The following is a 13,910-nucleotide window of genomic DNA, read 5'->3' as shown; positions in this document are numbered from 1 at the left end:
TGTTTTTTTTGGGTCTGTATATCTATCCATCCATTACCTACTGCTTATCTTGGTAAAAAACAAAAACTATGTGTTTTATTTATTGAATAATTTTGTCCTTTCCTTTTTTTTTTCCTGGAGCCTAAATTATACAAAATTCATATAAAGAAAAGGAAGAAAAAAATGGATGAAGAGCTAAAACACTGTGTTTGCAAATGTCCTTTAGATGAAACAAGACCTGTGCTGAGCAGTGAGACACAGCCAGAGAAAACACAGGGCTGTTTAATAATGTTTGAACATTGAGTCTCAGTGCAGTTTGTCACACAGTGATGTTAAAAACCCACAGGGGAACATTCCCTCTGTATTACCGTGTGTCTGTCTCTGATCTGCACTCTCATTCTCTCTCCTGCTTCTTTCTTTTATTACTTCTCGCTGTCACACACCGATGCTTTATCACTTTGTGACTGTGCCAGAGAAGCAGAGAATAATGTCTGGTACAAGGAACATGAATAAAAGGTAAGATTAAAAATTTTAAAAAAAGACTGTGAGGAGCCAAGGTCAAGGGTCAAAGTCACACCTTGAGATGAGACAAGTCAGTCACTTTCTATTAAAAAACACTACTGCAGAGTCACATGTTTAGGATTTTATTGTGACTCCTCCACAGTACACGCGTCATCCTGACTCTGAACACATCAGGCTCTTTGGAGATGAAGACTCAGCAGGCACACTGAAGCCTCAAATTTTTATTCCATCTTTTCTCTAGCAGCTGACTCTGGTGAGTACAGTACCTGTATTTCAATATATAGCACTGGGGAATATGACATTGCGGCTATGAATAAGAGAGAGTAGATGTGAATGGCTGCAATGAGCTGACCCTGTCTAACACATACAGCAATGTCTGATGTCAACTGTGCATTAACGTCTTTGAGATGTGATATAAACACAAGTGATGCTACTGTATTTACAGCATGTTAATACAGTCATAGATTAATATTTACAGAAGTAAAGTTTCAGATACCACGATACAGAAATGGAGACAATTGCTGAAATATTTTTAGCGATTTGAATCAGCCTGGCAAAGAAACAAGCAGTTATTCCACTTCACACTTCCAAATCTAATAAATCCTTATTTCATAACCAGATTGAAAGCATATATTTATTTATAAACTAGCAGAGCATACGAGAAAAAACAAAATCATCTTTCATGACTGATGACACACTAAACTGACTCGTCTACTTGCCACCACCCACTGCTGACAGTCATTACAAATAAAACTATTTAAGACACTTTAAAACACAAGTGTCTATGGTTGAACCCTAATGTGACCATTCACCTCTAAGCCTCTTTATGTTTTTCTATTTTAACAATTGACGTTGTTCTCAAGTATGTGACAGGATCAAAGTGTAAATATCACAGAACTGCACAGAGCTACAGTAGAGTGTAAAAACCAAGTCTGAATAGTTCGTCAACCACTACCTAACATTGTATCTAATAATCTGAGTCACGCCTCTTTACATTTTCACACTGTATTACTGCTATTGGGACAGACATAGCAGAAAGCAAGTAAGGAAATTAATCTAATGATGTATTAAAAACATACAGCATTACATTTGTCAGTATTCAGATTCATTTGTAACAATTCTTCATGATAACAAAAAATACAGTAAGCTGTCTTAATATTTCCAAAGTGTTTCTGATCTTTAAGGTTGAAGCTCTGCCAGTTTGGGATCATGACTTTAGCTTCTCTCTGTTTCCACTGCAGCACCAAAATGATTGATCTCCGATTGGTCTGAAGGCTGTCAGCGTCCAGACTTCAAACGTAACATGCCATTGACCAACAAAAGATTGCACAGGGCTGAGACACACAGACACACATATGAACTTTTTCTATCACACACACACACACACACACACGCACACACACTCAAACATACGTGGGCTGAGCATGCAGTTTGGACCCAGCCTCTCACCGGCCGGCTGTCAAAACCAACAGAGGCAGGAAAGTCTTCAAATGTTTCTCTAATCCGACTTCTTACTCACACTTTTTCCGCCCCTTTCTCTTCTCTGTTCTCTTCATACCACTCATCCCACTCTCATCTGGTCTAACCATCACCATCACCATCATCATCATCGTCATCATCATTATCCTTATTTCCAGTTTAGGCTGGTCTGACAGACACTGGGCCGTGGGTTTGGGACTGTCGGTCCAAATCTCCTGCGATCAACTGAACTTCAGCGCTTTTGTCATGTAAGGACACAACATGTGGGATACAGTTTTCATAGAGACTAAACAGAAGACTGAAACTGAACAGAATAATACACATCAACAATAAACAGAGCAACAACAGCAATGCTACACTGGGACTCTTCACCACAATGTCTAAGAGCTTTAGAGGCTGAAGTGTCTTCTTGTGGTTTTTCTACATGTTCATTTACTTATAATCTCCCTTTTCATTTCCTTTGAGCTGGGGCCAGTCCAGGCACAGCCCCTGCACCTGCCTTGCTGGATACCAGAGCTTTGAAAATAATGGATAGCTATAACAAAGACGGACAAATTTCCCTACAGAAGTGATAAACGGGAGAAGCAGTGAACTGCTACTAACTTGTTTCACAGAAGTTTTCGTATTTTAAACTGTGGTTCTTGCTGTTTGACACATTTTTGCATCATAGACAAGGGCTTTCTCTTTACAACAGGGTTGTGGCACAATTCATCTGCTCATATCTATCCAAAATCTTCAAATATGCAGTGGCTTCTAGCAAGATCAGGGGCTTCATCATCTGAATCTTCTCATCGCACTTAAATGCCTCTGCCCCTTCATTGTCCATCCCTCTTTCTCAGTCTGTCTTACACCTTTTGCTGCATCTCTATCTGTTGGCCCTGCCTGGACTGACACTGGCCCTTCCCATTCATCTCATACACTGAGCTCTTCTGCTGTTGCCGTCGGTAACACCACACCCCAGTGATGACTGCTGCAACGATCACACACATGGCCACTATTACGGCTGCCACCGTGGGTCCTTGGCTGGTGGAACTTGGAGGATGTGGAGGGCAGTTCTCTCCTGTACAGATCGCCTCCCCCTTCTCGCCTTCCACCTCACCCCTTTCGCCGGCCTCACCAGGCAGGTGGCGCACAGGGTGCTCGCCCATTGTTCCGGTTAGGATGTCGCTGTCGTGCACTGGAGGGGCCGGGGCGTGATCGAGGAAGGGGTGCTCGGTGAGGTCCCCCAACCAGGAGTGAGTGGGAGCTGCCTGCTGTGTGTCATAGTCCAAGGTATCTGAGTATGAGGGGGAGTCTGAGGGCTCTAAATGGTCAGGAAAGGGAGCAGCAGTGGCGATAAAGTCAGGCCACACCTCTTCCACTCCTGTTTGTTCTAATTCAGGCTCTGTGGTGCGAGACTCAGGCTCCTCTGGTAACCTGGTGTAAGGGACAGGTCTACGAATTTCAATCTCATTGGGTCTGTCTGTTGCTCTGACATCTGTCACTCTCTCTCTGTCCTCTGGTCTCACTCTTTCTCTTGTGGAGTCCCCTTTGCTAGTTTCCTCTGGAACGACAGGGTATCCATCTAGCCAGGTCTCATCTGTGGTGGTCTTTCCTCCCGCTGCCTTCTGGGTGACATTCCTACGTTCACCTGTTGCTATAGAAAATATCACATGACCATCGGCATCATCCTCATGGCTATCGTGATCATCATAGTTGTCGTGGTCATCATGCTCGTGATTGTCCTGATCAGTGTAACGGTCATTTTCATCCTCATCCAGGTCATAATGCTCCTCGCCATCATCATGGTCATCACGGTCGGGATGTTCCTCGGAACCATGAACCAGATCGTCATCGCCATGGTCATCAGTCACATCCTCATGGTCCTCATAGCTCTCCTGTTTACTGAAAGTATCATCTCGATCATCTCGGCTGCTGTGGTGAACACGATCATCTTCATGCTCTCCCATGTCATCATCATTGTCGTGGTCATCTCGTCCATTCAGATCATCGTGCTGTGCTGGAATGTAATGTTTCGCAATGTCATCAAGTTCATCTTTGTCCTGATGACTGTCAAGATCATCGTGATCGTCACGGTGGCTGTCATCATGGACATCCTGGTCGTCATGGTGGCTGTCGTTATGATCGTCTCGATCATCAGTATCATCAGCATCATAGCTGTCTTGTTCTTGCTCATGGTCATCAACACCAACATGCTCGTCCTGCCTTTCTCGGCTCTCGTGTTCTTTGCTCTCCTGCGATTGAGCTCCCGATGCCCTCTGCATGGTCTGTGTGACTGGATTGGCGTCAGAGGGGAAGGCCTCAGACGGGAACCAGAACATGTGTTTCTGGGAGAGAAGAGAGACCGGTGCTTCTGTGGCTGCAGCGGCACTCGTCCTGACCACCTCCTTTCTCTCCTTCTCCCACCTCGGACGGGATATAAAGTCCTCAACAGCCCGTTCCTCTCCTTTTTCTCCTTCTTCTACAGCTCCATCCAATTTTCTACCAAGCACCTCTCCTCTCTCTTCATGCTGGTCTCGATGATCCTCTTCTCTGACACTGAAGCTCATCTCCTTTTCCTGACCGTTCTTCCCTGCTCTTCCCTTCCAGGTATGCAGCTCCTCATGCACTTGGCCATGAGCCTCCTCTGGTCTTTCATTGTTGTGCTTTTCCCCTCCATGGGAATCTGTGAATTTGTCCTCATAGTCTATGTGGCTTTCAGTCTCCTCTGAGGAAACACAAATGGAAAACACACTGTAGGCCTATATGATTGATCAACTAAAAATATTATATACACATATACACAATTCAACTCAAATCAAACAAGCAAAAGTCAGGCTAAAATCTAAAGATCATTTTGTGTAACAAAAAGTATTTTTAAACCATCTTGTGTACATTCAGCTAACCATGGAGACAGGCCTGGCATTTTGCCTCGATGGTCTCTTTCTCTCTCTGCAATGACCTGGGTCACACTTGGGCATGTCACACTGAGGTGTCATAGCGACCATTTTCTTCTCAAACACAAACAAGACACAAACAAGACTCTGTTTCCAAAAAAACCATGAACCATGCAGCGGCTATGTACCAACACCAGCAGCTAACAGGGAAAAAAGTGAGTTTCACCTCAGAGTGGTCTCCTGTCTAGGTCAAAACCCTTTGAAGACGATGAGAAAAAAGGGGCATTTCTGTCTTGCTCTTCAACATGAAAAGTTTAGACTCCTTCTCACCTTTGACACAAATCTGCACCAGTCCATACCACTCCCCACAGCTGTCACACAGCAGGCTGAAGGAACTCTGTCCACTTGGCATCATGTAACCTGGCTCACAGGTGTACAGCAGCTCATCGCCCATCCCAAGGCCAGTGTGCCCTTGCAGACGTGCATTAGGGAAGGATGGAGGGTCTCCACACGGCGTATCTGTCAATGACAAACACAGAGATACATTTAGAGTAAAAAAAAAAACCAAAAACAAAAACAAAACCGAGATGTTTAAAATTCTTAAAGAGTGAAATAAAGGTTCTGTTCCCACTATGCAATATCACAAAGGCTGAGTTAGGAACCACAAGTCCTCATCATTATTATTATTATCTACTCTTACAGCATTGTTATTCCATTTGTAAACAGAAAGAGATAAGAGTGACTCAAGGGACAGGAGCCAATGAGGTTCTTGTGGAATGTGGCTGTAATTCTGGCAAACAACAAACACTAACAATGACACTGGGATGAGATAGAGGCTACGTATTGTCTTGACTCTAATTTTTCACGGTAATTATTCGAGAGAGCACGGCTTATTTTTCTGTTATTTTATTTGCTATCCTGAATAAAAACATTTTAATAATATATTGTACAGAATATACATACTACATAATACATTCAGCTCTGTTTAAATAAAATGCTTAATTTACAGTAGCATTATTGCCAACAATGGACAAAACTGGCATTTTTGTAGGTTTTAGTCCATTTGCTTTACATTACTGACAACCATTTTCCATTGAATCTTGCGTTGACATTGTGCAGGGTGAAAAAGTTTCGTGCCTAAATATGATGCACCAACTGAGTCTGCACTTTCTGCATTATAACGGAGTAGTAAGATATCATTGTTATTGTGTATACTTTAACAATAAAATATTACTGTTTCCTGAAACAACCTGTCCAGGGTGTACCCCTGCCTTCCACCCGAAGAGAGCTGGGATAGGCTCCAGCAGATCCCTGTGACCCTGGTTAAGAAATAAGCGGGTATAGAAAATGGATGGATGGATGGATGTTTCCTTGTACAAAAATGCATGATGAGATACAGTAATAGTCCAATCCAAAACCAACCACTGCCTGGCTCCCCCTCGCATGTCAAGTGACAAGTCTGTGTGTCAGAGACAAAGATGTGTGGAATTTAGCTTCAGTTCCTTCAGGTTTCATGTACATTCATGGATCGGGTTATATCACATTCATGAGAAGGCTGGCAGACTAGTGTATAACAACAGGTATGAATAAAAAACATAGAGATGGGGAACATCGTCAGACGTCAGAGGTCTTTAACTCCCACCTCCGAGAGAACTTCAACCAGATCCCGAGGGAGGCTGAGGACATTGAGTCCAAATGGACCATGTTTTCCACCTCCATTGTCGACACAGCGGCTAGGAGCTGTGGCCGTAAGGTCTCGGGTGCCTGTCGTGGCGGCAATGGACACCGGAGGTAAGGGATGCCATCAAGCTGAAGAAGGAATCCTACCGTGCCTGGTTGGCTTGTGGGACTCCTGAGGCAGCTGATGGGTACCACTGGGCCAAGCGTGCTGCAGCCCAGGTGGTGACAGAGGCAAAAACTCGGGTATGGGAGGAGTTCGGTGAGGCCATGGAGAAGGACTACCGGTCGGCCCCAAAGAGATTCTGGCAAACTGTCCGGCACCTCAGGAGGGGGAAGCAGTGCTCTGCCAACACTGTTTACAGTGGAGGTGGGGAGCTGCTGACCTCGACTGGGGATATTGTCGGACAGTGGAAGGAATACTTCAGGATCTCCTTAACCCCGCCGACACGTCTTCCATAAAGGAAGCAGGGGCTGAGGATTCAGAGGCTGATCCATCCATCACCCAAGCCGAGGTCACTGAGGTAGTTCGGCAGCTCCTCTGTGGCAAAGCACCAGGGGTGGATGAGATCCGCCCTGAGTACCTCAAGTCTCTGGATGGTGTTGGGCTGTCATGGCTGACATGCCTGTACAACATCACGTGGCAATCGGGGACAGTACCCCTGGATTGGCAGACCGGGGTGGTGGTCCCTCTTTTTAAGAAGGGGGACTGGAGGGTGTGTTCCAACTACAGAGGGATCACACTCCTCAGCCTTCCTGGGAAGGCTCTCGAGGTTGCTCGAGGGTTCATGGGAGTTTGCCCAACCTGTTCACATGTGCTTTGTGGACTTCGACTGGGTCCCTCGCAACATCCGGTGGGAGGTGCTCCAGGAGTATGGGGTCCAGGGCCCTTTGCTAAGGGCTATCCGGTCTCTGTACAAACGGAGCAGGAGCTTGGTTTGCATTGCCAGCAGTAAGTCAGACCTGTTCCCAATGCATGTTGGACTCCGGCAGGGCTGTCCTTTGTCACCGGTTCTGTTCATTATTTTTATGGACAGAATTTCTAGGCGCAGCCAGGGGCCGGAGGGAGTCCAGTTTGAGGATCACAGGATCTCATCTCTGCTTTTTGCAGATGATGTTGTCCTGTTAGCTCCATTGAGCCAGGACCTCCAGCGTGCGTTGGGGCAGTTTGCAACTGAGTGTGAAGCGGCTGGGATGACAATCAGCACCTCCAAATCCGAGGCCATGGTTCTCAACTGGAAAAAGGTGGCTTGCCATCTCCAGGCCAGGGGAGAGATCCTCCCTCAGATGGAGGAGTTCCAGTATCTTAGGATCTTGTTCACGAGCAAGGGAAGGACAGAACGCGAGATTGACAGACGGATCGGGGCACTGGCAGCAGTAATGCGGTCGGTGTGCCGGTCCGTTGTGGCGAAGGAGCTGAGCCAAAAGGCGAAGCTCTCGATTTACTGGTCAATCTACGTTCCCACCCTCACCTATGGTCATGAGCTTTGGGTCATGACTGAAAGGACAAGGACTCAGATACAAGCGGCTGAAATGAGCTTCCTTCGCAGGGTGGCCAGGCGTTCCCTTAGAGATAGGGTGAGGAGCTCGGTCACCCGGGAGGAGCTCAGAATAGAGCCGCTACTCCTCCACATTGAGAGGAGCCAGCTGGGGTGGCTCGGGCATCTGTTCCGGATGCCTCCTGGGGCCCCGGGGAAGACCCAGGACACGCTGGAGGGACTATGTCTCTCAGCTGGCCTGGGAACGCCTTGATGTCCCCCCGGAAGAGCTGGAAGAAGTGTCCAGGGAAAAGGAAGTCTGGGTATCTCTGCTTAGGCTACTGCCCCCGTGACCCGGCCCCAGATAAGCGGAAGAAGATGGATGGATAGAGGGATGGATGGATGGAGATGTGCAACTTCATATGTACAGATATATTAATATATAAATCATGAGTGGGTACATCTGGATTTGTGTTTACTGACCTTTGTCTTTGATACAAAAGGCATCCAGATGTGCAGGGTCCTCTGTAGCATTTTCTGTTCTCACGTCCACTGCTTTCAGTGCACTGCCCACAGTGTTACACACTGTGGTCCTACAAATAGATAGATAGATAGATAGATAGATAGATAGATAGATAGATAGATAGATAGATAGATAGATAGATAGATAGATAGATAGATAGATAGATAGATAGATAGATAGATAGATAGATAGATAGATAGATCATGAATTTTTACAAAAAACAAAGATTATGGAAAAGTCCAAAAAAATACAAATGTGTGTATCAGAACTTAGTTTTTCCTTCTTTCATACCCCATTAATCATCTAGTGGTGTCTCATATTTTTCTGGGAACCACTGGATTGGAAAACATTATAATAACTAGTTTAAACCAGTTCCACCTTGACCAGCTACATTGGCAAAATGGTGCTTACGTGCTGCTGCATATTAATCTAATGATGTCATGCATAATAATATAATAAATATAATAAGTGAGAAATATTTCTGCTCAATATTATCACACAAAAAGTTTGGCCATTGTATATAAATACACGTTTGTATATGGGTAACATCACAGCATACGTAGACCGATACAGTATTTTGACTACTTGCTACTTCTCTGGGTCACCACCAGATTAGTTGCTTATTCAAATGTTATTACAGCATGACTTCAGAGTCCAGGAATACACACCACGGCGCAGATGTGATGCAGTATCAGCAGTTGTAGCCTATGGGACAATATTATCACACTGTGGCGCATTAGGAATAGATGTTCCCATGCAGAAGCCTTAATATGCAACTTGATACAGAGTAATCATAACATTGGGATTTTTTTAATACGTATTCCCTAGGGACAATGCGAATAATGTAATCAGTGTACAATACCTACAAGCTGCAGGGGCTAAAAGCTGAGCTAAGTAAAAAAGTCTATTTTTGTTGCTATGTTATTACAGAGGTTTAAAGCATTATTAGACCATTTATCATCCAAAAGCACCAGATAAGATTGGCTCAGACTTCCCAGGCCAATCAAATAAAGCTCCCACAGCAGCCCCCACCTCAGCTCCACGTGGCTCCAAGTTTGAGAAAAATCATTAGAAGATGGACGTGCTGTGCTTTCCATCAGTAACTGGTTAACCTGGTAATATCACTAATCAAGAGTCATTAAAGTGGGAAAGGCCTAGACTTGTGCATGTGTGTGAGTCTGAGTGTCTTAACTTGTGTAAGTGAGTTAATCAAAGCAAAGGTAATTGGAAAGAATCTGACTGGCAGTGCAGCGAGACTGTGAGAAGAGAGCGGTGTTGAGTCATCCTGCATGCTTGTGCCACGCCAACTTCAGCTTATAAGGACAAAAGTCTGAGAGAGAGAAACGGGCAACAAGACTGAAATCGCCAAGAAACACTCAGAGAGAGACAAAAATCACAAAGACTGTTTTCAAATTAAACTTTAGCTCCTGCAGGCGTCTGTGTGTGTGTGTGTGTGTGTGAGAGAGAGAGAGAGAGAAAGAGAAAGAGAGAGAGAGAAAGAGGAGAAGAGGCCAACAGACCAACTTTTATCAGATGCAGGGTACACTTCACACATTTCTCACTATCATTAGTTTGTGTGACATGACTATTACCGTGTTAAATCAGTCTAACAGGGACACTCACCTACTGCATCATTGTTTTTGGTTGCAGAAGGAAGCAGATGTATGATTGACAGGTCAGAGGCAGATGTTAAAGTGGGAGACTCAATCCGAGAAGCACTTGTCTTACGCAACAGATCTAACATGCGGTCAACATGCTAACATTGGCTGGTGAACACATCAGCATGTTATTATTGTCACTTATGAACATGTTTGGCACGTTAACGTTAAGATTTAGCACAAAGCAACACTTTGTTAACCACAGCTTCACTGTTTGGTGGTTATTTGTTCTTGTTCTTTCAGGCTTGTCCTCACTAGTAATAGCAATAATTTGGAGCTGCAGTTTAAAGAGTTGAGTTTGGAGAGTTGAGTTATAAGTAAACATGCCTCTGTTTTGTTCTGTTTGAGAGTATGTGAGAATGAGAGAGAGAAGAAAATGTTTGAGGAATTAAATGTTGAAAAAAAAAAAAAAAAAGCCTCTGAGTTTCTGGACTCAGAGCAGAATTTCAGCTCAACTTTGAAAAGCTCAAGCAATGTAATACTGAGCACCACGTAGCCTTCAGGCTTGTAATCAGCTTATATTTGAAACTAGATGCAGCCGGACAACTACAATACTTCCTGTCTATCCTCTGTAATTACTGCACGTTGTCAATCAAACACCTGACTGTAATGGTGTACCTGTCTCCCTTAGACTCAGTCCTTTCTCTTTGCCTTCGCCTGTCTGTTGTGTGTCTGTTTCTGTCTCCGGGTGCTGAAAGCAATGTGTCATGTTACCGTGGAGATGAGAGGTGTAAATGGAGGCAGTTGTCGACATGACACCCCGGCTCTGAATTCCCTCCTCCTCCAGGAAGGAACAGAGGAGTCTTTCTCCCTCTCTTCCTCTCTGCCTTTTCTCTTTCCCCACTGAAATGTGCCACTCTCCTCTTCTATCTCTTTAACTGGCGTTGCCGCCTTTACTTCCTTTCTCTTTCATCCATTCCTGCCCTCCGTCACACGCACAGAAGCAGTCGCACCAAAATGACCTTTGACATTGGCCTGTATCCTTTCCAACAATGAAGACAAACACTTCTTTTCTTACCCCACTATTCCTCCGTGCAGCCACCCACGGGTGCACGAGGAGAAGAAGCACTCCATCACGGCGCGACGGAGCTCCTCTGCTGAAGCCAAGTGAGCATGTCGTGAAGCACAAGCCTGCTCAGCCTCTCTGAAGGAGTTCCTCAGATCCAGCACGAATACGCGTCCTGAGAAGACAGAGGGAGCAGGGTGTAACAGAAAAACCTGAAAATTCTTTTTACCTCTCATGGACACTTCAAATACACAAAATCATCAAGCAACAAGCTTTCAAGAGCACTGCTGTATAAATTAGACCTGTGGTTTTCAGGGAACTGGCATGTTCTTTAAGAAGACACCAAAATCCAAACAATATTCACTCATCTTTTCTGTCTTATATGAAGAAAAAAGAAAAAAAAAAGGCAGCTAGAATGCCTGTTATTAATCTTAGAAAGGTCAGACCATGTACCCAGGCCATGAACAGTAGCTGATCCATATTGTGAAATATTTATTTTGGGACATCTACTGGAATATCTTTCAGGAAAAAACAGACTCTAAGATTTGACCGACTCAAACAGTAAAGCAGTTTGGAGTAGCAATGCACAAATATGAATTTTAAGACTCATATCAAAATCTATTTAGTTCAGGTATTGATTTTCATTAGAAATCGTTGCTTAATCAATACATTTCTGTCCTGCCAGTCCCCAATACATTTCACATGAGAACAATATAATAAACGGTCTAAACTATGTTTTCGTACAGAAGATGCAAGTCAGTGTTTGTGTTTGATGTTTTTTTTTGTATATCCACCTTCTGTGATGTTTAATTGGCTACAGGTGTGATCACAGCGGCACACTGTCCCTTTCATTATCACCTCGTTGTCACATCATTAGCTGGAGTTAAGTAACACTAAATAAAGAGTGTTTTTCTGTTTGTAATCTTAAAAAAACTCCTAAATATTTGGATTAAACTGGAGATAAACTGAAGTGAACGGTGTCTGTGCGCGCTCATTTCCATTACGCACCGGTTTATTAGACATACGCGTCTGTGTGTTTTTTTTTTTTGTTTGTTTTTTTTTAATATATTGGGCTTAAAATCTTATTTTCGGTGATGGAAACCCCACGAGGTGAGAGGAGAAATGTTCTAAGCCGATAATTACAACATGTACGAAGTGAAAAAGCAGGTACCGACTGTTAAAGCGCGCTGCAACCAGTGCGCTTTGAACCAAAGGTTGGCGCACTGCGCGTTTATAATGATGGTTTGGCTCCCACATCTACGAGTATTACCTTCTCTTAAATGACTGAAAATATGAACTTACCGTCTGCATTTACAACAGAGGTCACCAGAACACAAGTCACGCATCCAAAGAGCAATGATGGAAGAATTTGGTTACGACGATCCAGCATCTTGTTTGCCTGTAAACTAAATCTCACTTTTTAATCTTGGGGAGGAAAAAAAGTATCCAAAAAATTTCCAAATCACTTTGTATTCACGATGTTGCGGGTTAAAGTGAGCGAAGAGCAAACTCGTGCTATTTCCCTCCTGGTGGACGGAGGTGGACTGACCAGCAGGAAGGTGAGCTCGTTGACAAGTGCGCGGGTGTTAACGGAAAGAAAACGGTCCGAGTGAGTCGAAGCGACCGAGGCGCTGTTTGTCTCCACAAATAGTCGCCCTCGCAAGCAGATGGAGCACCGGTGTGAAAACTCGCGTGTCCCCGTTAGTAAATACGTCACGGCTCAAAATCTTCAGGGTGGGTAAAGGCGGCCTGATAAAAACTGCCTGCACTGCTCCTTTAGAGAGAGACAGAGAAGAGGAAAGAACCCGAAAAGCTGCTGCTGAAGTGCCTTTGAGCAAGACAGGAAGTCCTGCCTGCTCATTGTCTGTGGGCTGATATGAATAAAAGCCTCAGTTAGTGTAACATTATAACACTATGTCATCATTGCCATTTTAACACCCAGTAGCTAATAAAGCACCCAAGGTTCAGCAGACCCAAAGGGAGGTGACCCTTTGAATAATCTTAATTATGGTGAGCTGTCCACTCTGCTAGAGGCCAAACCCCTCTCCCTTGGTCTGTGTGTGTGTGTGTCCCATTTGGTGAGGGAGATAAAGACAGCTGATCACAGCCAATAAAGAGCATTTTGGAGCAGACGGCCATTGTTTGAGTGAATCTGCAGGTTCAGATAGCTCTAACCCACATACAAACATTAGCCACTAAATCCGTATTACAACCTGTAACATGCTGCACACACAGACAATAAAAGCTATCACAGCACGCACATGTGTTTTTTTTTCTGGATCTCATCCATACATCTGTGTACAAACACATATGTTTACATGAGGGCTCCGTTAGATTTTCCATATGACTGTTGTATTGCTCTGGGTGATTGTTTGGGTCGTTTCTCATCCACAGAAAAAGAAAGCAAGAATAGGATATTTAGATTAAAGTTTATTATTGAACTTGGTAACCGTACATGAACTTGGTAACGGTAACTGATAACACTAAATATCCCACTACAGTGCAAACTTTGTCAGCAGATAGTATGCAGTTGTCATGGAACAAGAGATGATGAGATTTGCATTATTATAATGTTGCATAAAGTGGAAATTCTCAATTAAAGTACTAAAAATGAAGTACAACCCTGGTAAATGTACACTCCACTGCTGGAGACACCCCCTCTTTCACTCCCTCTTTCTGTTTAAAGTAAAGATGAAAAATAAAAGAAGCAGG

The 13,910-nt window shown here is 44.1% G+C and overlaps 1 protein-coding gene across 1 annotated transcript; it reads right to left on the bottom strand.

Moving 5' to 3' along the window:
• Window positions 1-2,624: 2,624 nt before the first annotated feature.
• On the bottom strand, window positions 2,625-12,588 carry susd5 (sushi domain containing 5). The gene is made up of 5 exons (XM_026300671.1): window positions 12,501-12,588; window positions 11,211-11,373; window positions 8,495-8,604; window positions 5,187-5,375; window positions 2,625-4,687 (listed from the first exon to the last, which is right to left on the bottom strand). Exons 1-5 carry the CDS (start codon window positions 12,586-12,588, stop codon window positions 2,826-2,828), a joined length of 2,412 nt encoding a protein of 803 aa, XP_026156456.1. The 3' UTR covers window positions 2,625-2,825.
• Between the last annotated feature and the right edge of the window lie 1,322 nt (window positions 12,589-13,910).

This window comes from Mastacembelus armatus, chromosome 11, assembly GCF_900324485.2.
Source record: "Mastacembelus armatus chromosome 11, fMasArm1.2, whole genome shotgun sequence".
In the NCBI taxonomy this organism is placed as follows: domain Eukaryota; kingdom Metazoa; phylum Chordata; class Actinopteri; order Synbranchiformes; family Mastacembelidae; genus Mastacembelus; species Mastacembelus armatus.
Note: the sequence above shows the minus strand (reverse complement) of the source record. Positions and strands in the feature narration are given on the sequence as shown.